The sequence below is a fragment of the Episyrphus balteatus genome, chromosome 4, assembly GCF_945859705.1.
Source record: "Episyrphus balteatus chromosome 4, idEpiBalt1.1, whole genome shotgun sequence".
Classification (NCBI taxonomy): domain Eukaryota; kingdom Metazoa; phylum Arthropoda; class Insecta; order Diptera; family Syrphidae; genus Episyrphus; species Episyrphus balteatus.
In genome coordinates, this window is record NC_079137.1 from 55,507,022 (window position 1) to 55,532,877 (window position 25,856).

At 29.8% G+C, this 25,856-nt stretch overlaps 1 protein-coding gene across 1 annotated transcript; it reads left to right on the forward strand.

Annotated features, from left to right (window-relative positions):
- Positions 1–1,561: 1,561 nt before the first annotated feature.
- On the forward strand, positions 1,562–18,321 carry LOC129918250 (mucolipin-3-like). The gene is made up of 3 exons (XM_055998679.1): positions 1,562–2,066; positions 12,609–13,456; positions 16,130–18,321. The coding sequence occupies exons 1-3, from the start codon at positions 1,662–1,664 to the stop codon at positions 16,857–16,859; spliced, it is 1,983 nt and encodes a 660-aa protein (XP_055854654.1). The 5' UTR covers positions 1,562–1,661; the 3' UTR covers positions 16,860–18,321.
- The last annotated feature ends 7,535 nt before the right edge of the window (positions 18,322–25,856 follow it).

Sequence of the window (25,856 nt, forward strand, 5' to 3'; positions counted from 1 at the left end):
TTTTATAATTTTATTTGTTTTTTTTGGGTTGGGGTCGAAATTCTGTATGTTGCAAAATTCTGTATTCAAAATACTGTATGCCAAAATACTGTATGTCAAAATTCTGTATGTGCAAAATGCTGTAGGAACAAAATTCTGAAAGTCAAAATTCTGTATAGCAAAATTCTGGTTGGTCAAAATACTGTATTTATAAAATTCTGTACATCAAAATTCTGTAAATCAAAATTCTGTAAAAATGCTGTAAAAAAATATCGTTTTGATAATGTAAAAAAGTGCGCGCGCACAGTATTTTGCCGTACAGAATTTTACAAAACAGAATTTTGCATGACAGTATTTTGTTCATACAGTATTTTGACGTACAGAATTTTGTATTTATAGTATAATGACGTACAGAATTATGGTATTACAGTATTTTGACCCCACAGAATTTTGTCGTACAGAATTTTGACAAGCAGAATTATGACCCGCTCCCGTTTTTTTTTTTTTTTTTTATTTTCTTTACATATCTATTACTTTTATTTTTAGCACGTTTTATACGGTTTTTAGATCATTGGGTTTTTCATGTAATTTTAAGTTTTTACATCGGGGATTTCACATGTAAAGTACACTGTAAAAAAAAGTCGATATAGAAACCGGCACAACACTGATGTTCCATAGATTCAAACTTTTTAAAGCATATTAGCCCTGTTCCTTTGGGCCTGGCTACACAGTGCCCAACCAATTTCACTTCTATAAAGCTTTATAGGAGCTATATTAACACCTGTAAAGCTTTATAGGAGCAAATTTGCCGGGTGTTGTGCCCAATCACGTTCCAATTCACATTTTCTAGGAACAAACGTCAAAAAGAGGAAAATCCTCACCCCTCTTGACTACAACCTGACTGGTTAGGCGATTGAAAAATCACCGTGTAGCCTGGCACTTTGGGAGGTGGCAAAGTACTACTAGTAGTTTACTAGCGACTTTCAATGGAACGCACTTTCAACGAATTCAATGCAAATCGTATCTACTCGAGAAGAAGAGCATGAGTAGATGATAGTACTAGATTAACCAAAACATTTACTATTAGCCCTGTTCCATTGGAGGTGGTAGTTTACTCGTGAGTAAAAATCTACTACAACAACTACACTTTCGTATTTTCTCAAGTAGAAGATCGTGTGTTATTTGTAGTACTAGATTTACTCATGAGTAAACTACCACCTCCAATGGAACAGTTATTAGTACACACCACCACCTCCAATGGAACAGTGCTATTTTAAAGTAGGTATTTGAGTTAAAAAAAAAACAAGAATGAATAACGTGTCTGTCTAAACAACTACCATTTCCAAACTACCCTACCTGTGTCGGCTGTGCAGTTCAACAATACGCCCTCTACTATCAACTAGCAAAACTCTCCCATCTGTCACTATCAGCTGACATAAAAATTATCAAAAAAAACACCTTCCCCAACTTCACTTCAAATTAAAAAAAAATTTCACTTGTCGTTGTCTATATTTTTTTTTTGTCTTCATTTGTTTAACAAAAAAGTTACGTTCTTCTCCTGCTGCAGTGCATACAAAAAATTCGCGAGGTCAATAAATTGATAATCATAAAAAACCCCAAAAAAAGAAGAAATTAATTTAAATCAATTTGAAAAAATTGGTCTTCAAGGCATTCACATTGAAATGAGTTTAATCGGTCCAAAAAATGGAACCACTTCTTCTGGCAATAATTTAAGTCCCGATGGCGACTTGGAAGAGAATTCATGTTGTGAAAGTGATGAAGACTTTGTTAATAATCAACAACAACAAACAACAGCTCCAATGACATCTCAACAAAGTAAAATTAATCAATCGGGTGGAAATAGCAACAAATCACCAGGACAATCGACTTTAAGATCGTTGGACAGTCGTCCATCAGTTCATGATGTTTATGCAGAAATGCCAGCATCTTCCACTTACATCGAAGGAATGTCTCCAATGCAATTATTTAATGAGGAGAGAATGCGTCGCAAGTTGCAATTTTTCTTTATGAATCCAATTGAAAAGTGGCAAGCTCGTAGAAGGTTTCCATACAAATTTGTTGTTCAAGTGAGTATTGGATTATTGCTTTTAAATGCTTTTTATAATTAATCCCTTGTTCTTAAAAAATCTTAGAGAATTTCACAGGAAAAGAGTGATAATTGGTTTATTTACATAAGACTCATTAAAATTGGTCTTAACTTGTTTTCACTTTAGGTTCTTTTTTTTGTAGTTTATCTTCTTTTTTTCAGTTTTGATGTGATTTTTGTTTTTTTATTTTTGGAGAACAATAGTATTGCATTGTAAATGTTCTTTTTCTTATCTGACAAGCTCGCACTTAGAATAGAATAGGGTTGCCATACGTCCGAGTTTTCCCGGACATGTATGTACTTTTTTTGGAGCGGGTAAAAATTCTGTCTTTCAAAATTCTGTTTATATAAATTCTGCTTTTCAAAATTCTGCCAGCATTTTTTTTTTTTTTTTAAGAAAAAAATTCTGATAATTCTTTTTTTTTTTATAGCATTACCTATGCGTTTACTTAACAAAAATACACCTCATTAATGTAATTTCTACTTTCCTAAATGCCTAAAAGACTATCTTTTTTTAAAACTAACATCTATTTACCGTTGAAAACTAATTAGAAACGATGAAGAATGTTCCTTTTCTTATTCAACTTTTTGAATATTAATTTTTATTTGATTAATTAAAAAAAATTTAAAAAGCGCTCGCTTTTTAACATTTTCCAAACCCTTTTTTAATTTTTTTTTTTCAGAATTTTGAAAAACAGAATTTTAAAAATCAGAATTTTGACTCCAACCCACTTTTTTTTGGGCCGTTTGGGGGTCGTCCGGGATAGATTCTATTAATTGTCCGGAATTGTACTCTTCAAGCCTTTAAGTATCTCACTATTTGTATGATACTCTTATGTCGTTTTCTTTCACTCCAATGAGACTACCCTTTTAGTACTTATTTTTGCACTTTTGAAGGTTTTGTGTTCTTTGACGCCACAAAAGTGTAAAAAAAAATTACTCCGGAGTAATTTTATGTCGTTTTCTTTCACTCTATTAAGGAGTACTCTAAATTTTTACTCCTTTTTCTGGAGTGAAAGAACATAATGAGAGTAATTTTTTTTTTGTAATTGTGTGTGTGACAAGGCTAAAATGGATAATTTCCTTGACAAAAATAGTGATAACAGGCCTAGGGAAAACATTTTATGAATCGAAAAAAAAAAATAATATTAAAAAAAATATGAAGCATAATAATAAGTCTGCTTCTACACGAAGACGCAAGGCGCAGAAATCATCTTCAAATTTCTTTTTGATTTTCGTTTCGGTGCGTCACGCGCTTCTACACGTATTATTTTTTTGAAGACGCAAATTTGACAGTTATTTTCTTTGGTTTTATTTTGTTCTTGTTTTCGTATGACAACTTCTACAGGAAGACGTAGACGCACGAGATGCACATAAGAACAAGGGAGAGAGAATGATCGATTTCTCCTTTGCTCTGAATAAATTAAAAACGTTACTATACACGCAAATAATACACGACCGACGAAGAAGAAGAAGATAAAGCAGAACAGCAAAAAAAAGAACAAGATCAAAGGGAAACGTCAAAAAGAGTCTAAAAATTTTTTACCGGAGACTCACGGTAGAAAATCTTCTTTCCCTTTTTTCGAACTTTGTTTCTCCCTTGCTCTTATGCGCGTCGCTCTTTGCGTCTTCGTGTAGAAGCGGACTTAGTTTTACTTTTGGTATATTTTTCATTATGCTTCTGATCGGTTTTTCACCCTAATTGACACACACCCTTAGTTCGATTTTATAAATTGTAAAATAAAAATATCCCATCAACGCAGAAAAAAATGGGATTTTTTTGTTATATGGCACAGGATTTTTTTTATTGATGAAGAACACTGGCTGAAAATTTTTTTTATTCGGTTTTCAATTTCATTTTGGAAAAAGCGAAGAATTAACGAAAAAATGGAAGAAATATATATGGTGGAATATAATACAGTAGAAAATATATTCATAAGGGTTGTTTTTGTTAATAACAAAAGAGTTTGAAAGAAAAACTTTTCTCATTTTTCAATTTTCAAACAAAATTTAAAAATGTCAAACTTCAAATTCATAAGTGTGTGTGTAAATCTGACTAAAAATGTGGAGTAAATCCGGGGTACTCCGTAGTACTAAAATTACTCCGGAGTAATTTTTTTTTTACACTTTTGTGGCGTCAAAGAACACAAAACCTTCAAAAGTGCAAAAATAAGTACTAAAAGGGTACTCTCATTGGAGTGAAAGAAAACGACATTAGTCAGATTTACACCGATTTGCACACACACTTATGAATTTGAAGTTTGACATTTTAAAATTTTTGTTATTAACAAAAACAACCATTATGAATATATTTTTTATTGTATTATATTCTGCCAGATATATTTCTTCCATTTTTTTCGTTAATTCTTCACTTTTTCCAAAATGAAATTAAAAACCGAATAAAAAAAATTTTCAGCCAGTGCTCTTCATCAATTAAAAAAAATCCTGTGCCATATTACATAAACAAAAAAATCCCATTTTTTTCTGCCTTGATGGTATATTTTTATTTTACCATTATAAAATCAAACTAAGGGTGTGTGTAAATTAGGCTGAAAAAACCGATCAGAAGTATAATGAAAAATATACCAAAATTAAAACTAAGTCCGCTGCTACACGAAGACGCACATAAGAGCAAGGAAGAAATAAAGTTCGAAGAAAAGGAAAGGAAGATTTTTTACCGTGAGTCTCCGGTAAAAAATTTTGTGACTCTTTTTGACGTTTTTCTTTGATATTGTTCTTTTTTTTTGCTGTTCTGATTTATTTTATTTCCTCGGTCGCGGAGTCTGCTTCGTCGATTGTGTATTATTTGCGTGTATAGTAACGTTTTTAATTTATTAAATGAACCCCACTGGAGTTGTTTTTTGTATATTTTGGAGAAATCGATCTTTCTCTCTCCCTTGTTCTTATGTCTTCCTGTAGAAGTCGTCATACGAAAACAAGAACAAAATAAAACCAAAGAAAATAGCTGTCAAATTTGCGTCTTCAAAAATATACTACGTGTAGAAGCGCGCGACGCACCGAAACGAAAATCAAAAGGAAATTCGAACATAATTTCTGCGCCTTGCATCTTCGTGTAGAAGCAGACTTATCAACGAACGCTTATTATGCTTCATATGTTATCAATATTAATTTTTTTTTTCAATTTATAAAACTGGTCCCTAGGCCTGTTATCACTATTTTTTTCAAGGAAATTATCCATTTTTGCCTTGTCACACACACAATTACAAATAAAAAAATTACTCTCATTATGTTCTTTCACTCCAGAAAAACGAGTAAAAATTTAGAGTACTCCTTAATAGAGTGAAAGAAAACGACATTAATTCATTGCATATTTAAATAAAAATTTACGACTGGAGTCGTCGCACGTACTTGCTCTTCTCGTAAAAGTTACTCTAATGTTAAAGCTGTTTATTGAACAAAATTAGGAAAAATTTGATATTTTGTAAGGAATTTCATAAGTAGTAAAAAAAAATCTGTTTTTATAATTGACTAAACACCATTTTAAATGATCGTTTACACAAAACCAAATGCCATTTGATTTCTTGAAGCTATAAAAAAGAAATTTTAGAACAAAATTTTGAAAATCGTTAGAGCCTTTTTTTTAAATAATTTTTTATATATAAAAATGGTGTAACATTTTTCAAAAAAAAAGTTGGTATTTCATTTTGAAGAAATAATTAATTTACACATTAAAACTAAATATCAAAATTTTTCACCAACACGTTTTCAAAGGATTGATTTTTCAAAAAAAAGTTTTGAAATATTTAGTACAGGAAAGTTAGTAAAAAAACAGGCATATTGTGGAACGAAATATAGGACGGCTGAATTTTTCAAATCTGAAAGAGGGGTATTAGAAAAGCTTAAGTCCTGGTTTTCGGGACGCCACCCCCCTGGCGAAATCCGCCATTTTGGAAAACGCGAACCGCTCTATATATCCAAAACTATTTGTCCTAGAGAAATGGTTATCAGACCAAAGTTCTTGGAAATTTAATAATCTTTATCTTTGTCATACATTATTTTTCTGAGCGGGAAACAGTTTTGAGGTTATGTTGTTTTAATTTATTTTTTTTCGGTTTTTTTAAGTTTTTATCATTCCCGCTAATAGTAACATAATTTTTTAAACAGTTAAAGTTATAGACCATCAAATTACCAATAATTCGGTATATTTTTGAAAGTCATGCGATATATGAGTCAAAAGTTATTGATCTGAAAACTATAGTCTAAGTACAGAAAAGTAAGTAAATAAAACAGGCTTTTTATGAAACGAAATATAGGAAGGCTGATTTTTTCAAATCTGAAATAAATGTATTAGAAAAGCTTAAGTCCTGGTTCTCGGGACGCCAACCCCATAGCGAAATCCGCCATTTTGAAAAACGCGAATTGGTCTATATCTAATAAACTATTGGCTTGACCGAATAAGTTACGTAACTAAAGTTGTAGGTAATATAAATATCTTTTCTTGTGTATTCACTGTTTTTCAGCGAGGACAACACTTATGAGGTTATGTTGTTTTATTTTTTATTTTTTGTTTTTTTTTTTTTAATTTTTCTCAGTCTCTATGATAGAAACATAATTTTTTAGCATGATTAAAGTTGTAGAACATCAAATTTCCATCAATTTGGTATACTTTTGAAGATTATATGACTTTTCAAACCAAAGATACGGATTTTTGAGAGCAATCCCTTTCAATATTTTAAAATTAATATACTAATATGTTTTTGCATAAGATATGAAAAAAAAGACTAAATCGTGTACGTAATGTAAAAACAAGAAACATATGATAAGAGAGGGAGTTGTTAAGGTGGGTAATGGTAAAATTTAGAATATTGTGGTACACATATTTTGTTTTAAGTCAAACATCCAAATTTTATGATTCTAAAACATTATGTTTCTAACATAGAGACTGAGAAAAATAAAGAAAAAAAACGAAAGATAAAAAATAAAACAGCATAACCTCAAAAGTGTTGTCCTCGCTGAAAAACAGTGAATGTACAAGAAAAGATATTTATATTACCTTCAACTTTGGTAACTTATTCGGTCAAGTTAATAGTGTAGCAGATACCTATAGACCAATTCACGTTTTTCAAAATGGCGGAAAGGAGGCGTCCCTGGAACCAGGACTTAAGCTTTTCTAATACATTTATTTCAGATTTGAAAAAATCAGCCTTCCTATATTTCGTTTCACAAAATGCCTGTTTTATTTACTTACTTTCCTGTACTTAGACTATAGTTTTCAGATCAATAACTTTCGACTCATACATCGCATGACTTTCAAAAATATACCGAATTATTGGTAATTTGATGGTCTATAACTTTAACTGTTTAAAAAATTATGTTACTATTAGCGGGAATGATAAAAACTTAAAAAAACCGAAAAAAAATAAATTAAAACAACATAACCTCAAAACTATTTCCCGCTCAGAAAAATAATGTATGACAAAGAAAAAGATTATTAAATTTCCAAGAACTTTGGTCTGATAACCATTTCTCTAGGACAAATAGTTTTGGAGATATAGAGCGATTCGCGTTTTCCAAAATGGCGGATTTCGCCAGGGGGGTGGCGTCCCGAAAACCAGAACTTAAGCTTTTCTAATACCCCTCTTTCAGATTTGAAAAATTCAGCCGTCCTATATTTCGTTCCACAAAAAAGTCTATCTTTCCTGTACTAATTTTTTAAAACTCCAAAAATGTATTTTTCAAATTTTTTATAAAATTTTAATATTAACTTTGCCTAGACGCTTTTGTATTTTGTATTTTCGTTGAAATCGGGTTAATATTGTACGAGATATTCAGAAACAAAAAAAAAAAAAACGTTCTATGACAGGTACCGTGAATAACGGTACAAAAAATTTTTTTTTTTCAAAAGCTGGTTCTTCACAAAAATTTGAATAAAAATCGTTAGAGCCGTTTTTGAAAAAAAAATTAACTTTTCTATTTCCGTTATATGGCAGGTACACTTAGTTTTAGTCATAAAAAAACATTTCAAATTTCCCTTTAGGGAATAACTCAAAAAATGCTAACTACCAAGTTTGAAGAAAATAACTTTACTCGTTTAGGCTGTAGCTTTAGGTATATACAAACAGAGAGACAGACAGAATTGCCGAACCCACTTTTTTGGAATTCTTCTACATCGTTATGTCGTCATGTAAAATGGTTATCTCGAGTTCGATTTTTTTTACGAATCCTAAACTTGCCCACCAATAGTACCTATATCGCAAGTAAAAACGAATCGAGTTCATTAAAAGCGAGGCGTATTTATTTTGGTTTATTATCTGCTCAATTTCTTTTATATTCTGTTCCAATAGCGGCGTTTCTTTGGGAACTTTTATCTACTGCTTAGTACTTAAAACTTATTTTGCTCTATTGAAAAAGTAGTTCAAAGCAGTACTAAGCGGTAGATGAAAATTCCTAAAGAAACGCAGCTAATATAAGTAAGTGAGTTACTAAAATGGCTCTAGTATTTTACTAAATCGTTAAAAATTTTGCGCAATTGGTTTTTAATGGAATTTTTTTATTTTTTTTTTTTTTTTAAATAATGATTGCAACTTTTGTAATACTAACTCAAAAGTTTACTTTAATATTACTATACAGGAAATGCCAAACTTTGTCTCAAGGTTTTTTTTTTACTTTTTTTTGTGTGAAAAAATAAGAAGAAACAATTTTGCTACGGAAAATTATTATAATTATTATTATTATTATTATTAAAAAATTTTGCATTCGTTTTGTCCTAGTTTTGCACTCTTTTTTTTGTTGTCCTTTTTTGTCTGAAAAAGTCCGTAATTTTGCATCTCGATTACTAGTTTCGTCAAAATATAGATCTAGCAACCCTAGCAATAGAAATGTGTTTAGTTAAGCGGTTGGATGGTTTTTCCCTTGGTGCTTTGCCTCTGTCTCTTATCGTTTAAGTTTTTTGAATTTATTTTGTTTTGTGTATTTTTGTAAATACTACAATCACTATCTTCTTTGTTTAATATAATGGCTAGCTTATGACTGGGGACTTGCTGCTCCCGACTGCTTTTCGACTAAATGCGCAATCTCGTATCTACCTCCTACAAGTACCTACTTACTTATAAGTTTTTTTTAGTTTTTTGTTTTGGATAACAACGATTTTGATGGGCAAATTTGTTATCATTCTTGAAGCCTGTGAGATTATAGTTTCATTCCTTTTAACTTTTTTTTTTCTTCTTGTTTTTCGTTAAATCACTGAATTAAGCTTGTCTTTATTTTGTTACTCACTTAAATTAATCATTTTTTGATTTAAAATAAAAAAAAAAAGAAAGCAATTCATGTGAGCATGTGATTTGTTTGTGCTTTTTGTTGTTTATGTTATCAACGGGTAATTAAATAGAAAGCAAAAGCACACAAAATAACAACTTAAAAATTCAGACACATCAATTTTATTTTGGGTTAACTTGAATGGGGATAACAGTGAGGGGTTTAAAATTGCGCTTATCAAACTTATAACATTGCGAGTTATAGGCCTAAAAAAAATATACAAATGCACACTGGTTTTAAAATGATAAAATATTAGAATGCAAGGGAGGAAAAAAAAAGCTAGGTACTCTTACCCGCAGCTTTAAAAAGAACCTCTTAACAAATCGTTCGAAATTGTGCTAGGAGGTAAGGATTTGAAACAATTTGATGGTATTTAAGAGGATTATATCTACTATCTTTTCTAAATTCCTTCTTATAGAAAGAGTAACAAATTAAAGCTTAATATTTTTTTGCCTCAGCACCTCTACTTGATAAAACTTAAGAAAATGAATGTGCGCTGAGTACTGTCTTTACAATTTGCTTAGCACAACTTCACTAGTTTTTACTTGTGATGGCCTCTTGAAATTGTATAATTTTTCCATCGGACCCCATAATTCGGGACACGCTTGATCTCATCATTCCGAGCTTATTAAAAAATCGTTAGTATGCCAACGGCTTTTCAATTTTGATGGTTTTATTTTGTTTGATTTAGCATTAAAAGACAACTCTAAAGTATTGAGCATATTAGTAACAAAAATGATCTTTCTACATCAATCATTTTCAGGTGATATCGTCTAATAAATCGAGAGTCACGTTCCGAATGAGCCTGAGCGTGCAAATTTGAGCACTTTACAAGCAATAGACGCGATCCACCAAGAGTTAGATTGTAAAACAATTATCTCTCTTCCACTTCGGCTAATTCGACCGAGTGTCAAAAATTTGCTTCACCTTCCATGCAGAAAATAGGGCAACATTTGTTGACTTACGAGGATGGGTCAAAAAGTTCGTGGAATGACAGGGAAGGGGAAGAAAATCTAACAAGTTTTTATTTTTCCTGTGTAGTATATTTTTTCCTAATTTGTAAAATTGGTAGAAAAATGTATAAATATAGTGCTTTGTACACTCAGAAATTCCCGATTTCTCCGTAAATGTTTTTTCATCGAAGTTTTTTTTTCAGTTTTTGAAATTAAATTTAATCAGGGGGCTAAATCTAAGTTTTGAGATGGGTGATTTAATATACCGAACTCACATGTCTATAAAGCAGTCGTCACAAAAGGTCTCTTGAGAATTGAAGCCAAGTTTTTCAAAACCAGATCCACTTAATTTTTCTTTGATGGCCTCTATGCTACTTATGCAGCAATCTTTGTGTAAAATTCACCGGTTATATTGACACCCTTTTCTCTTTAATCGATTAGCAAAATTCACTTCGTATCCCAAAAACTTGAAGCCATGATGTTTCCGGAGAGAATATCTTCAATTGACTCTGCCATTTATACACCTTTTTTCAAAGCAAGAGTTTCTATAAGTCTAAGACATATCTTCAAAATAATCTGCGTGGTTTTTTCCTTGTCTAGTGAAGCCCTTAAACACAGCTAGAAAATATATTTCATCCATAAATTAATATTTTCTCTCCGATTCACTTGCTAACTCAACGAAAAAGCTCTATAACTTATGAACCATTTTTAACCAAACTTGGGTTAGTTTATTTTCTCTTGAATGTCCAAACAATATGAGGTAAAAAAATCCTCCATAGCTTCTTCAACCCCTTCATTCGGCGAACTTTTTGACCCACCCTCTAAAATTGCTTAATATTGTGACCCTGGCCGGCAGTTTGTTGTACGTCCTAAAAACACTGAATACAGCAACTTAGTAGTACACAACCAAATCGTAAGTTAAAAAAATACTTTTGGGTCAGAAGGGCTCAAGTTATGGATCGGCTTCGTCAGTCCCTATACACTTTCATCTTACTGAAATTCTCTAGTGAAACAGTTAGTGCAGTGCATGATACCAAAAATTCGCTTTGAAATAATCCCATTTTGATTTCAAAAATAAAATTTAGTGGGCTGAATCAAAATTACGGAAACAGGTTATAGGATTTATTATTCTTTAAATTTCCAAATGGTTGGGTCACAAAATAATAGGATAGACAAAAACTAATTTTTGAAAGCCAGTGTTATTCTTATTAGTATTCGTTTCCCAAGGAAGTATTTATTTTTATTTTTAAAGAACAATAAAAAAATTCTCTTTTGTGTTCTCAATACAAATCCCGAATTGTATAATATATTTTTATGTTTGTGACTCAGTCATTGATTAAATTAAGTTTTTGGTTTTTTTTTCGCTTTATTTGAAGTATAATAATGCTCACCGAGTTCAGTAGCTTCATCCTGTTTTGTTTCCTTTTTTTTCTCGCATACCAGATACTGATTGATCTTAAATAAATAATTAAAAATCTTATTTGCAAAATATGTTTTTATCTTTTGAACAAAATAATAACCTTCTGTTCAGTGGGCAATTTTTTCCATACTTCATTGTGACAGGGTGATTGATCAGAATGTACCATACATTTTTGTCAATCAAACAAAACAGTTGAAACAAAAATCAAAAACAATTAATACAAAATCCATTATTCTTCAATATGTATATTTTTTTTTAAATTTGAAATAAAATTATAATTATCTGTTATATCATCATGAGACAATTTATTCAACATTAATTAAAATAAATGATCTCACAATTACAGTTAGTTCGTTATGAATTTGTTACTTGAAGTAAAATATAAATAAATACAGAACGATGAACTCATAATACAAATAATTTTTTGTTAACATTTTCTTAACCAAACAAACCAGTTTAAATATTACACAATTCAAATTCTGGTTAACAATATCAGCACTTGAACAAGCCATTTCATTGTTATATCTTAACAACTTGTTGGAATAGGCAGTTAAAAAAGCCAAATATTTGTGCTAGACTTTCTTAGATGATGATTACTGATTTGAAATTAGCATGACAAAAAAATTTTTAAAAAATCCATTTTTTATACAAAAATATATGTATATTCCAATTCATGTCTGATTACATTTTCCTTTTCAAATTCTTCGTGTTTAATCTTTCCATTCTTTCGCAATCAGACCCAAAATGCATTGAATCCTTAATCCAGTTATCGTTTTAATGAATCCTTGAATCTATTTAACTCCTAAAAATTTATCACCATACCTACATAAAAACTAAAAAAAAAAACTGTTTTTGTTTTCTTTTAATTTTGCAGGTGGTTAAAATAATCCTTGTTACAATGCAGCTTTGTTTATTCGCCCATTCGCGTTACAATCACATCAACTATACATGGGACAATCGTATTTCGTTTTCACATTTATTCCTCAAGGGATGGGATTCAACCAGAGAAACTGAATCCTATCCCCCATCCAACGGTCCATTGGCCATCTATGAAAAAAGGCAATTCTACGATACTATTGATTTTGCAATTGTAAGCTATGCAAATGTAAGTCGTTCAATCGGACCATATGACTATCCATCAAAGGATAATCAAATGGCTCCAATGAAACTCTGTCTCCATAGCTATCGACAAGGTATTATCTTTGGATTCAATGAAAGTTACATTTTTAATCCGGAAATTGTTATACATTGTGAATCGCTTACTAAAAATGTATCAACTATTGGCATTGAGAAATTCCTCCAACAACGTGATGTAAATGTTAGTTTCTCGGCATTAGTTGAAGCAACTTTATCATTTGGCATAAAAACTATTAATTTCAAAGCTTATGGACCTTTGTCGGCTCCAGATTGTTTTAAATTCGAAATTAAAATACTCTTTAATAATCGTGATCATGATGGACAGATGTTGCTTTCATTGGATGCTGATGCGATGCGATTGCATTGTAGAGGAGATATTGAGTATATTACTGATACTGAGCTTGATACAATCTTGAGAACTATACTCAATATGCTTGTCATATTGATTTGTATGTTATCATTTGGATTGTGTGCTCGAGCTATATACAGGGCACAATTGTTGCGGATACAAACTGTGAATTTCTTCAGAGTGACATACAAAAAGGAATTGAGTTTTGATGGGAAAATGGAATTTATTAATATGTGGTAAGTAAATTAATTGATTAAAGTTAAACTAAAGCATTTTTTCATAATTTAAGGGAATGTAAATGAAAACGGCAATCTTATACAAAGAAAGTCGTGCTGGTTACACTTTAAAAACTCAAGAACGGCTCATCGGATTTTGCTGAAAATTGATGGGGAGGTAGCTTAGGACCAGGAGATGACTTTAAAAAAAAACTGCATTGTTAATGAATTTTTTTGAATTTTTCCACTAGACGCTACAAGAACTTCACATCTTGTACATTCAAGTAAAAGACTAATCCAAGATAAAAATCATTTTATGTTATTAGTTATCACCCATATCCAGATCCAGATCATGTGCGTTTCGTCTAAAAAAAGCAAAAACCATCATTAAAAAAAAAGTTATGGCACATGATCGTAGAATATTTTTCGACGCTGCTGGTTCAAATGGATCCTAATACAAGACAATCTAACTTCCCTGAAAATATTTTTGCATGAAAAAACACTTTATAATTGGAACTTAAGAATCAGCATAGCAAGTTCCTAGATATCATATTTGATATCTAGGATTGATTCCTTTGAAACCTTATAGGTTTCATTTTAATCGGTTCTCATTTTATAAATGTTCATTTGTTAAAAAATGTATAACAAAACACAATTGAAGGATCTCGATGATCCTAACTGATATGCAGCTTGAGTTTAAACGACTTCAATTTCCAATCTGTCCTGCATTCGCTGTGACCATTAGGGTGTGTCAAAATGCTAAAGTATGGAATTTTCAAATGTAATAGCTTTTAAAAGTTACATTACTTATCAAAAATAAATCCTGCGTCTACAATTTTCATTTTAATTAATATCTTTGGCTCAAACAAATTAAACCTTTAGTAAAGAGTCTGCGAAATAATATGCGAAGGAAAAAAATCATTTTTTTCATATGAAATCGTGTTTTTCATAACAACTTCAACCGATTTGAACGAGCCAAAGACGAACGATATTATAATTTTTTTTAAAATATTATTAAACCTTAGACCCTAGTAAAAAATTTTGACCACTATTACTACATTGCAAAATTAGAGTACTTTTTTTCGGCCATACAAAAGTGACACACCCTAGTAACCATACAAAAATCACCAGGTCAATGCTTGAAAGTTGGTGGTCCCAAACTAGAAAATCTATGTTTTTTCCATGGTATATTATAGGTGGCATGTTCACTATTAAAACAAGGTGCTTCACCGAAAAGTGCAACCAATAAAGAATCATTAAAATACTTGATTTTTTTGTTTGCTTATGTATATATTTTTATTATCCTAATAAGATCCTGCTCATTTATTGATTCTAAAGCGGGACAGGGTACGCCGGGTCAGATAATAGTCCAAAACTTCAAATCGCTAAGATTCTTTCTCAGTTTAAAACATTTATTCATAAGCCGATGCATGTTTTGAAATGTTCAGAATTAATACAAAAAAAAAAAATCGAGAGTTTTTTAGTTATTTTTGATAGGCTATATCTTATTAAAAAATGATCGTATCATGACAAAACAAAAAGCATGTGAAAGCTTGTTTTTGGATTTAAGTATTAAATTTTTTATTTCAAATAGTAGATAAAATATCAAAATCATGGGGACAATTAAATAATCAAAATTTTGCCAAATTTTTTTGTTTTTTTTATTTTTCTCTTAAGAAAGTTGGAAAATTTTGTCTGATAAAATTATTATTATTTTTAGAAAGACTTAACAAATTAGCTTTAAATTTCTTTTTGTTTCAAACTTCAACGATTTTTTTATAGACTGCAATATCAGTCATCAAACCAAAAACCATACTCTTGACTATCAATACCTCAACAAAGCATCACTTCACAGAAAATTCAGTAATACGCTAAAAATCTGCATTTAATTTTTTTTTTTTAAGAAATTAAGCTTACTTTGTGGATAAAAATTTTTCAAAAAAGTTTAATTTTGAAAAAAAAAAACTTTTCAAACCATTTTTTGATTCATTTCCTTATTTGGAATTTTTTTTTGATTTTCTTTGGTTAATCTGAAATTTAAACGATATTTATATAAATAAATTCTTCAAATAACTCAAAAGAATTTGATTTTTCTTATAAAAATAAATCAACTCATCTGGGCGGATATGCCCGCAAGAAAGTATGGAACCTCAGCAAAGTCTACCTGATCCTTTAAAAATAACACCCTATCAGCCATTTACAGTGGAATCAGTCTCCTTAACATCGCCTATAACATTATTTCTGCCGTATTATATGTACAATCTGATAGGTCGTAGTCCACTACCGACCAAATATTCACATTAAAAATCGAAATACATTACCTATTCATCGATTTCAAGACCTCTTATGACACCCTAAGTTAGTTAGTTAAGTATTTTTCTAAAAGCTCGATGTTCAGTCAATTGGTCAATTTTTGAAAAGTATTGTTTTTCAAAGGTGTTGGAATTTTAAACCAACCTTTTTTTCACTCCACTGAGAGTACCCTTTTGGTACTTTTTTTTGGGGTTTGGGAGACTTTTATTCTCGCCGGTGCCCATTGTACTATTAAAATTGTTTATAAGTTTGAAATTCGATTTTAAATAAAAATTTTATATTCCATTATCGTTTTAAATTAAGTTTAGGTTAAGCTTACTCATAAGCGACTAAAACTTCCTACTACTTTCAATTTAATAAAATACTTTTTTTTCATTGCAGGTACATAATGATCATATTCAACGACCTTCTACTCATCATTGGATCAGCTATGAAAGAACAAATCGAACGTAAATTCCTTGTCATCGATGGATGGGATATCTGTTCGGTATTCCTTGGAATTGGAAATCTTCTTGTATGGATTGGAGTACTTCGTTATTTGGGATTTTTTAAAACCTACAATGTTGTCATTCTAACACTCCAAAAAGCCGCACCAAAAATTGCTCGTTTCCTCTTCTGTGCTCTTCTCATCTATGCTGGCTTCACATTCTGCGGTTGGCTAGTATTGGGACCGTATCACTTGAAATTCCGTTCCCTAGCTACAACATCTGAATGTTTATTTGCCCTCATAAATGGCGATGATATGTTTGCCACATTTGCTACACTCTCTAGCAATTCCAGTTTACTTTGGGTCTTTTGTCAAGTTTATCTTTATTCATTCATTTCTTTGTACATTTATGTTGTATTGTCATTATTTATTGCTGTTATTATGGATGCTTATGACACAATCAAACGATATTATGGAGAAGGATTTCCCGTATCGGATTTACGTGAATTTGTTGGAACGAGAACTGAAGAGGATATAACTTCGGGGGTATTTCTAACAGATTTTGATGATTTTGGAGATTCGACAATAATGAATGTTTTGAGACGTGCTTTTTGTTGTTTTTCTGAAAATGAAACACCCACAGGACCGACAGGATATACTTCTTTGCATACAGTTAGAAAATAATGTTGCACAATAATTTAATTTATTTGAAATCCTGTCAGCTTAATCCAAATATTTATTGTTTATTTTTATTTTTAGTGTGTAAATAGTGGAAAACAAAAAAAAAGAGTTTGATGAAAGAAATGTATTTTTTTCTTGTAAGAGTAGAATATAAATTATGGATGTATTTGGTTAGAAGAAAAAAAGAAGACAATATTGAATAAAAGTCAACATAAAGTGCCACGAGTAGTACACAAAAAAAATAAAAATTTGTAAATTTAATTGTATTTTTAACTTAATCACAAAAAAAAACAAAAACAAAAAGAAAAAAGTTAATAGTTATGTAGTTTTTTTTGGTGCTTTAAGCTATGGTTATAGTTAGGATAGTTAATAACACCCTTAACGTGACCATTTTTTTTTAAGACACACATTTTGCCGTCTTAAGCTGCCTTCGAATTCAAATTTAACTTTTGTTTCCTTCATTAAAAAAAAAGGAATTTTCAAATGTAATCATCATCATTCAAACTTTGTTAATCCTTGTTTAATAATTCATGTATAATTTTGAATCATCAGATAAAATTATAGAAAAATTATTAAATTGTTACAAAAATCATTCCATCCAACATTCTCACACAGCCATCAAATAAAGCTTTTTCTTATAAATAAAAATTAAAAAAATATTTGAAAAAAATGTTAACAAAATAACAAACAAAAATAAATTTAAATATAAATTATTCATAATTTTTATCTTATTCGCCTTAAGCATTGCCACAAGCCACAATCAATCCATATAAGCTGGTTTATTAAAAAGGCTTTCAGCTTTATTCGTTTGTAATTGTTAAAAAAAAAAAAAACAAATCAAACCAAAATGTTTTTCAAAAATTCAATGCAAAAAAAAACGTCCAACTGCTTTTAAATAAAAAAAAAAATTGAATTGAAATCAGCTAAAAATGTGTTCAATATTGCATACATATATTTTTTTTCAGAATTAATAAATACATTGGAATATTGAAATACACTTAATTCGATAAATGTACATCAATTTTTTAAGTACAAATTCAGTTCGTTGGTACTTGTGCAGAATAAAGCGAAGAACCAGTAAATGACCAGTAACTACGATTTGTTAGTACTAAAATAATCAGTACCCCATGTAAAGTATTTTACCCGAGCGTCAAAGAACTGTATTTGCACCGGAAACAATTAATAAAGCACTTAAAGTTGTATAATGTACTTGTTCTTCTTCATGTTGTTTTTTTTTTTTTTTTAATTTCAAAACTTAAAAGTACCTTTTTCAAAAATATTAATTCTCATTTAAATTACCTCTATTAAACATGTCGTTTGTACTAAATCGACTTAGTAGGAGGTATTCTTGTTGTGGTCTTTATTATTATTATAAGTTAACATTTCCAAATATAATAATTTATGATTATAGTTTAGATTTTAGTTTTTTTTTGCTTTTTGTTGTTAAATAAATATAAATATATTATTTTCTTTGTTGTTATTAATTATTCATATATTTTGTGATTATTTCTTTTAGTATTATATTATTAAAAAACAAAAATATTCTTATGTTTCAAAACAAAAAATAAACTTGACTGTTAAAATCAAATATGTATTTGATTTTTAACATTACCAAATTGTTTTTATTCATTAATTAATAAAAATTGTATGAACATTTAATTGATATTATAATAACTAAAAAAAATTAAAAAATTTTATTTTAACACACACAATGTATGAACAAATAAAAAAGTGTAAATAAAATGTGTAAGAACCGAAAATATATATGTATTTTTTAATTCTGATAAGACGTATATGTACAATAGATGGGAAATTTGATCGGTTTTGTCGCTAAAGATTTACAAGGAACTTTATTAAACAAACCACATTGGAAAAAAATTTTAGTCAACGGTCGGGTTACTTCATACATACATAAGTGGTATAATGGATCTTTTTATATACCAGGGGCCTAATTATGTAATTCGATTCTACAAAAATGTGTTCTAATTCGCAAAAAATTGGATCTCTGTAATTCTGTAAAAAATGAAAATTATGCAGCTCCAGTCATGTCAAATTTTTCGTTGGGTTATATTTGGAAGTACTAGGAAGTACAATTGAAATTAACTTTCGAATAGAGAGTAGTAAAAAGTTACATAGTAGGAGCCCAGGAAATCATTCAAAAATGCATGCGGAAGAGAAAACCTCAAGTCCATAAAAGTAAATTTACAGCAATACGGCAAAATATAACTGATAATAATAGCTCAATTAAAAAAGAGTAAATTGTGGTTACTTAAATACCCTTTTTTGGAAATATCGTTCGTCTTCCGTTTTAAATTGATTCCCTTTTCGGTTATAATGGTGAAAAGCCGAAAAATATGCAAAATTTCATTAAACTTATTAAATGTATGCGGTATGCCCTTCTCCCGAACACATTTCCCATTAAGTTTTCATTCAGAATGGGGCTGCAAATTACGGTTGTATTCTCCCCTGAGAATATTGAATAAAGAATTGATGCAGAATGAAATTATTCAGACTCATTACACTACTACAACTTGTAGGTACAAACTGCCTTTGTTTGTAGGGGATAGGGATGTTTTCCCTATGAAAAAAATTGACAATCTCATATCAAAATATCACATTTTCTGTGCATAGTACGGCAGCCCTGTGGCTGTCTGGGCTTTTTGATGTGATAGAAATATAATATGGAGGTAAACTCAAAATGTAAGTAGGTACTCGACAGATACATATAAACTTTTTTAAGAAACCATACATATCGACTCCGTAGTGGAAACATTACCTAAAATATCGAGCCTGACAATATCTCACTTAAATATTAAAAGAATAGAACCATTGAATAATTATATAAAGAAGTGACACCGATAGTTTCTAGCGCCACAGAATTTTATTTTTTTCGGCAATCAGATGTACTAAAAAATGTCCAGAGAGAATGGGGCTTGTCCTAGAAAATTATATTCCCAAAAATTTGTTTTTAAAAAAGGAAATTTCACTAATACAAACATTAGAAAACAAATATTAAATAAAAATAAAACGTATCGACATGTCGACATCCTAAATTAGAAAAAAAAAAAGGAAATTTTACTCACACATAAAACATAAAACAAATATCAAACAAAAATAAATCTTATCGACACATCGACATCCTATAAATGAAAAAAGAAAATATGGAAATTTTACTCATACATACAAAATTACACAAATATCAAACAAAAATATTGAAAAGTTATTTGACATTATAAATGTATCCATAGTAACTCGAAACTAAAAACAAAACATTTTTATTAACGACGAGAATTTGAACAAAATTAAATAATTATTGTTGTATATCCTAGGCACGTTATAGCTTATAGGGCATGAAAGTTACACTTATTTCAATAGTCCTATTAGCGTAGGTGACAAGGTGATTGCTCTTTACTTTTGCTCTTTGAGTTCGTATCCCCACAGAGATTGCTATTTTTTTATATTATATTTTTTTTTGGCAATATTATAAAATGCGTAACAACTAGCGCCTTTTTTTGCTGAATCGAAACTCCACCTGATAACTTTACTTCATGACAAATAAATTTGTGCCAAAGAAATCTGAATAAGAAGTTTTATTCACCAAAACTTATAATTAGTAAATTTTATTTTCTACGGGCCTTACCAATAATCAAATTTAAGGCTGACTTAAATATTTAACTGAATTATATATATTTCACCCTACCAATAAACAATTTAATACTCAGGTACAAGGCTAACGCTCGGCTAAATTTAATAGTTGAGTTTCATAACGAGTGCAGCTTTTAACCTGAGTTGTTTTTATACACTAGTCCAAAAAGTTAAAGGAACAAAGCAGAATTCGTGATACCTCCAACAAGTACCTATTCAATTTGATTTCTTCTACTAAGGGCCAATTTTTCAACAGTCAGTTAAACAGTCAGTTAGTACTTATTCTCCTGATAGAGAAAAAATCATTTTTTCAACAGGCAGATATAGCTTATTCCTATGAATAAAACTATCTGCTTCTTTCAGAGACGAATAAAAATTATTCTAAGGAATAATATCAATAAAAATACTGTGTCAATTGTCAAAGCTGCTTTGAAATAATTTTGACAAAGAATACAGAGGAACACAAGAAAACAAAAACAATTATAAATAAAAAAGACGTTTAGTTTATTGAATTTGACAATTTTTTTTGTTATTCTGTATAATAAATTATTTTTAATTGAAAAATTCAATGTTGTTATCCGATTGTTTATGAGCCTAATAAATTTATTCGTCGAACAGTTAACTGACTGTTTATTAGAAGATGGAAAAATCGGCTCTAAGAAAGATTTGTAGAAAAAAAATTTCAAAATCGTTGGAACCTTATAAATAAATTAAAACAAAAAAAAAAATCAAAAATAAAATTGGTATGCAATTTCGTAGAAATCACTATTCAACATTCAAAACTAAAATGTCAAAAAAAATTAATTTCCGGTTTTCGAAAATTTGATTTTTCAAAAAAAAGTGTTCAATTTTTTTTATCCAAAAACTATTATTTTTCCAAATTGTCTTACTGTTTTATATTTAAACTATATAAATATTTAAACTATATAAAAATTCTTTAAAATTGAATTGGCAGTTTGGCAGAAAATCAGATTTGAAAAAAAAAACGGTTCTACGGTAGGTTAATAATAATTTTAAAACATTTCCATGATTGCCCAAAAACTATTTTATAATTTTTTTAAACAAAATTACTGGTACCGTTTTCGAGAAAATAAAACATTTCCGAAATTGGTATATGGCAGGTATCGTTATTTCTGGTAAAAAAAAATTAGTTCTAAAAACCCCTCTGGAGAGTCTCCAAAAAATACTTCATACCAAGTTTGATGTTAATCGGTAGATCCGTTTAGCTATAGACAGACAGACTGACAGATGAACAAAAAAATCTACTATTAGTATTCTCCAATGGAACAGGGCTATAGTAATGCAATGTCTGATTGTTATCTCAACTTTTTTTTTGTGAGAATGCATAGCTGGACTATATAGTATCATGACAAAATAAAGAGCATGTAAAAGCTACATTCTTCTAGTTTTAGGATATTAGAACCAAATATTTTATTTCAAATGGTGAAATAGGAAAATCATTCTAACTATCCAAAACCACATTTTCATACATTTGCGATCAAAATAGACCTTTTTACAGTTTTTTTTTTTTCAAATAAACTCAAATTCTTGTGAGTTTATTTCAACATTTTATTAATTATTATCGTTTAAATTTTAGATTAAAAAAAAATTAAAAACAGAGAAAAGTATCCAAAAATGGTACGAAAAGATTTTTTTTCCAAAATTTAACATTTTGTAAAAACTGCAAATTTGAACAAAGCCGTAAATCCAAAGTTCTTGTTCGCATACATAAATCATTTTAAGCAAATAATCGAGATAGTTTCGTATTGTATTAAAATATTTGAAATATGCATTAAAATACTTTAAAATAATGTATAATATGGCCATATTGTATGAACTTGATCCTTACCTACTCTTGCATATGGGGTTTAAGAAAGTAGTAATTATATGCTACAGTGCATGCAGACAACATTTAAATAATGTAAACTACACCTAGATATTATTACAAAAAGCACCCTAGTCAAAATTAAATAAACTCTCTATAGTTGAAGAAAAATCTTCTTGTCGTTAATAAAAACAGAAAAACAAAATCCTTTCAAATATACATAAGAATCAAACATTCAAAAATAAATGTTCAATTCAAAATATTACAAAAATTAAAAATAAATTCAATTTGAATATTACAGAAACAAAAATAAACAAACACACTTCTAACACAAAACAAAACTAATACAAATACACCAAATATAAATAATATAGTAGTTGTGGTTACTTAGTAACCAAAAGTCCTTTTAAGGAATTTTTTGGCCATCGAATACACAATCCTAAAACGATTGTGGCGCCACTCTTGTAACGATTGTAGCGCCACCCCTCAAACAAAGCGGATGTTTTTTCCGGTGTCACTTCTATATATAATTATTCAATGATAGAACGAATCGTTTAGTAAGTAAGTGAGTAAGTCAAAGAAACGTGGTGGTCAATAAATTGATAGTTGATAAATATTAGTATTTTAAAACCTAACTTGTTTCTAAAGCAGTCAACTTTTTAATATTTTTTTTTTTCAATTTTGTTTCAATTCTAGATGGTTATAGCATTAATAGGAATGGTGAAAACTTTAAATAATTGAGTAATAAGACATCGAATTTCAGTATTTATCAATAACACTGGTTAACAAAATTAAACTTTTTTTTGTTGCCGAAACAAAAATATACTTTTCTGAGAGTTTTCGGTGTGCTGAATCCGAAGTCAAAAAAAATTAATCAGCTCCCGTTTTTGCAACACTTCGGATCTTATTCTTTTATATATGGAAAATTGTTTGAGCATATTTAGTAACGGTAAGAACTATTTACCACCTTTTTAAATCTGTTTAAATCTTTCCGATATCTCTTTTACTGCCCGAGATATCCTCAGTTGTTTGGAATTTTTATAAATTTTTTAACGTCATTATCTTCTTTATGATATATGAAGCCAAACTAACTGACTTCAGTTTAAGATATCTCGGGCAATACAAAAGATATTGAAAAGATTTCGAAAGATGGAAAACAGTTCTTATAGAAATCGTTACTATATATGCTCAAACAATTTTCCTTGTACAAAAGAATAATATCCGAAGAACTCAAAAAAACGTTTTTTTGCATTTTCTAACGGTAATATCTCAAAAACGGGAGCTGATTAGTTGTTTTTGACTTCGGATTCGAGTTCAGCACACCGAAAACCTTCAGAAAAATATATTTTTGTTTCGGCAACAAAACCCTTATTAACCAGTGTAATCAATTGATAGTTGAGAATCGCCATAAGGGTAATATACCTATTGTAGGTACCGTTATTTTTTGTCCTAGTAAATGAATTCCCTCTGACGAAAACCAAAAGCAATGAATACCAATTTTGAGGTAAATATAGACAGACTGACAGAATTGCTGGTTGCAATTTTTCGCATTCTCTTGTTCTTAATGAATTTTTATGATCTTTAAAACAGATTCAAAGTCTCCCAAAAATAAGTTAAAAGTAAGAGAAGTAGATGAAAAATGTATGGTGATGCAATATAAATAAATGGCAGTTTGTCCCTGGATGGTTATGCATATTTAACTCACACTAAAGTTATCCTTCGTTGAATCGACGAAGCCCATCTTAACACCTACGCTCTTCCCAAACTATAGTGAATTTGATTCTGAAATTTCGCATTAAAACCTTTCAACATATTTTCTAATCAAAAAATTAGATTTTGTGCAGATATCATAATGTTTTATTCACTAAAAGTAAGAATTATTTTGGGATGTTTTTAGGGAAATTTCAAAATTTGAAAAATGTGTTCGTCGATTCGACGAAGCATAACCATCTAGGGTTGGATATTTTTAATTCAGGATCGAACAAAAGTTATAGTCCTTTTAATGGAATTCTAAATGTTTTTTTAGTGGGTGCAATAAATAAAATTTAGGGAAAAAACTGAACTGCTTAAAATAATTAATTATTATTGTAGATACATTAACAAAACTTTTTGAGGACAACAGGAACAGGAAGATTTGGAATTGGTAAAAAAGATGTTAAAGTAGGTAGGAACCTCTATTTTATTCGGCATGACAACAAAGGACCAAAAAAGGTTGATTCAAATGGTGAAGTGACATTTCGAAAAAAAAATTAAAAATGTATTGAAAACGTACATGATCTAGGTCTAGGAGTACAAAATCTTTAAATAATTTCTGTGCTTGTGCTCTTCAAATCTTTTATATGAGAAAAAATCGTGAGAATAAATAATGTACTTTCAATCGATTTCTTCGAATAAAAATATTTTTTTGGAATACGAATTCAGTTTTAAGTGAATTTGGCAAATAAGTTCGCCAAACACCTGAACTCCATCACAGAATTTACTTCAATTTTCATTGCCAGTTCTAATTATTGCTTTATTTTTAATTTTAAATGGCGCCCAACATTTGGATATCATATACCCCGTTTGTATGGCGATTTGAATCCGAATTGAATCAGGATTTAGGTCTATATATACCTGAATCGAATTGAATCCGGATTTGTCGATCCGATCCGACTCGGAGAGCTGAATCGAATCGAAAATATGCATATATACCTAACGAATTGAATACTCGAGATATAATTTATGGTGGAAATTGTGTGTGATTGTCTTCTTATTTGCAAATTCACTGTATGTATGTATTATGATATCTAGTTTTACTTGCACGTTGTTTTTGGTTAGATTTTTCTATTTTACTGTAAATATATTTAAAAGAAAAATTGTGTTTTCGATTCTATTTCAATTCGATTCCTCGATCTGGTACTTCCATATACCTGGATCGAAATTTCGATTCAGTTTCAATTCGATCTTTAAATCGGTTATACAAACGGGGTAATAGAAAAAAAAATCTCAATGAGGTTCGATTTGTAACTCATACTGTATAGCCATATGTAAGATAAGGTTTGAAGTTCTCTTCACAACATTTAAGAGTAACAAAACATGTTGTATTCATTAAGAGAAATAAACCTCAACATGTTCGAATTACAATCCAACTCGCATCAACAACAAAACCTATACGAACCAACAAAAAATCCACTTGTTGGTATTTGAACTCACAAAAATTTATCAACCCCGGTAAAGTAAAATCCTGTTGGGGGAGGTGCGACATATAAAGGAATTCCTTCAATTCAACTTCAAACTTTAACAAACTATACTCTTTATCCGGTAAATAAACCAACTTAAAAATCTCAAATTCAATGCGATTTTTTGTATTGAGAGATACGAGATACGAACGACTACGACACCAACTAAACGTAGACAGCTCACACTTCAAAGAAGAGTAGAACGACAACGAACGGCCGACAGTGGTGGCGGGGAGGGGACAAAACGAACTTCATCGTTTGTCGTCTACAATAATCTACGAATCTACATGTGAAAACATTTTTCCGTTGTCT

Bases quoted from the DNA above. Each gene is read 5' to 3' on its own strand.
- LOC129918250 (XM_055998679.1), top strand. From the start codon at position 1,662: ATGAGTTTAATCGGTCCAAAAAATGGAACCACTTCTTCTGGCAATAAT. The intron at 2,067-12,608 runs GTGAGTATTGGA...TTAATTTTGCAG, and splicing joins CATACAAATTTGTTGTTCAA to GTGGTTAAAATAATCCTTGT. The intron at 13,457-16,129 runs GTAAGTAAATTA...TTTTCATTGCAG, and splicing joins ATGGAATTTATTAATATGTG to GTACATAATGATCATATTCA.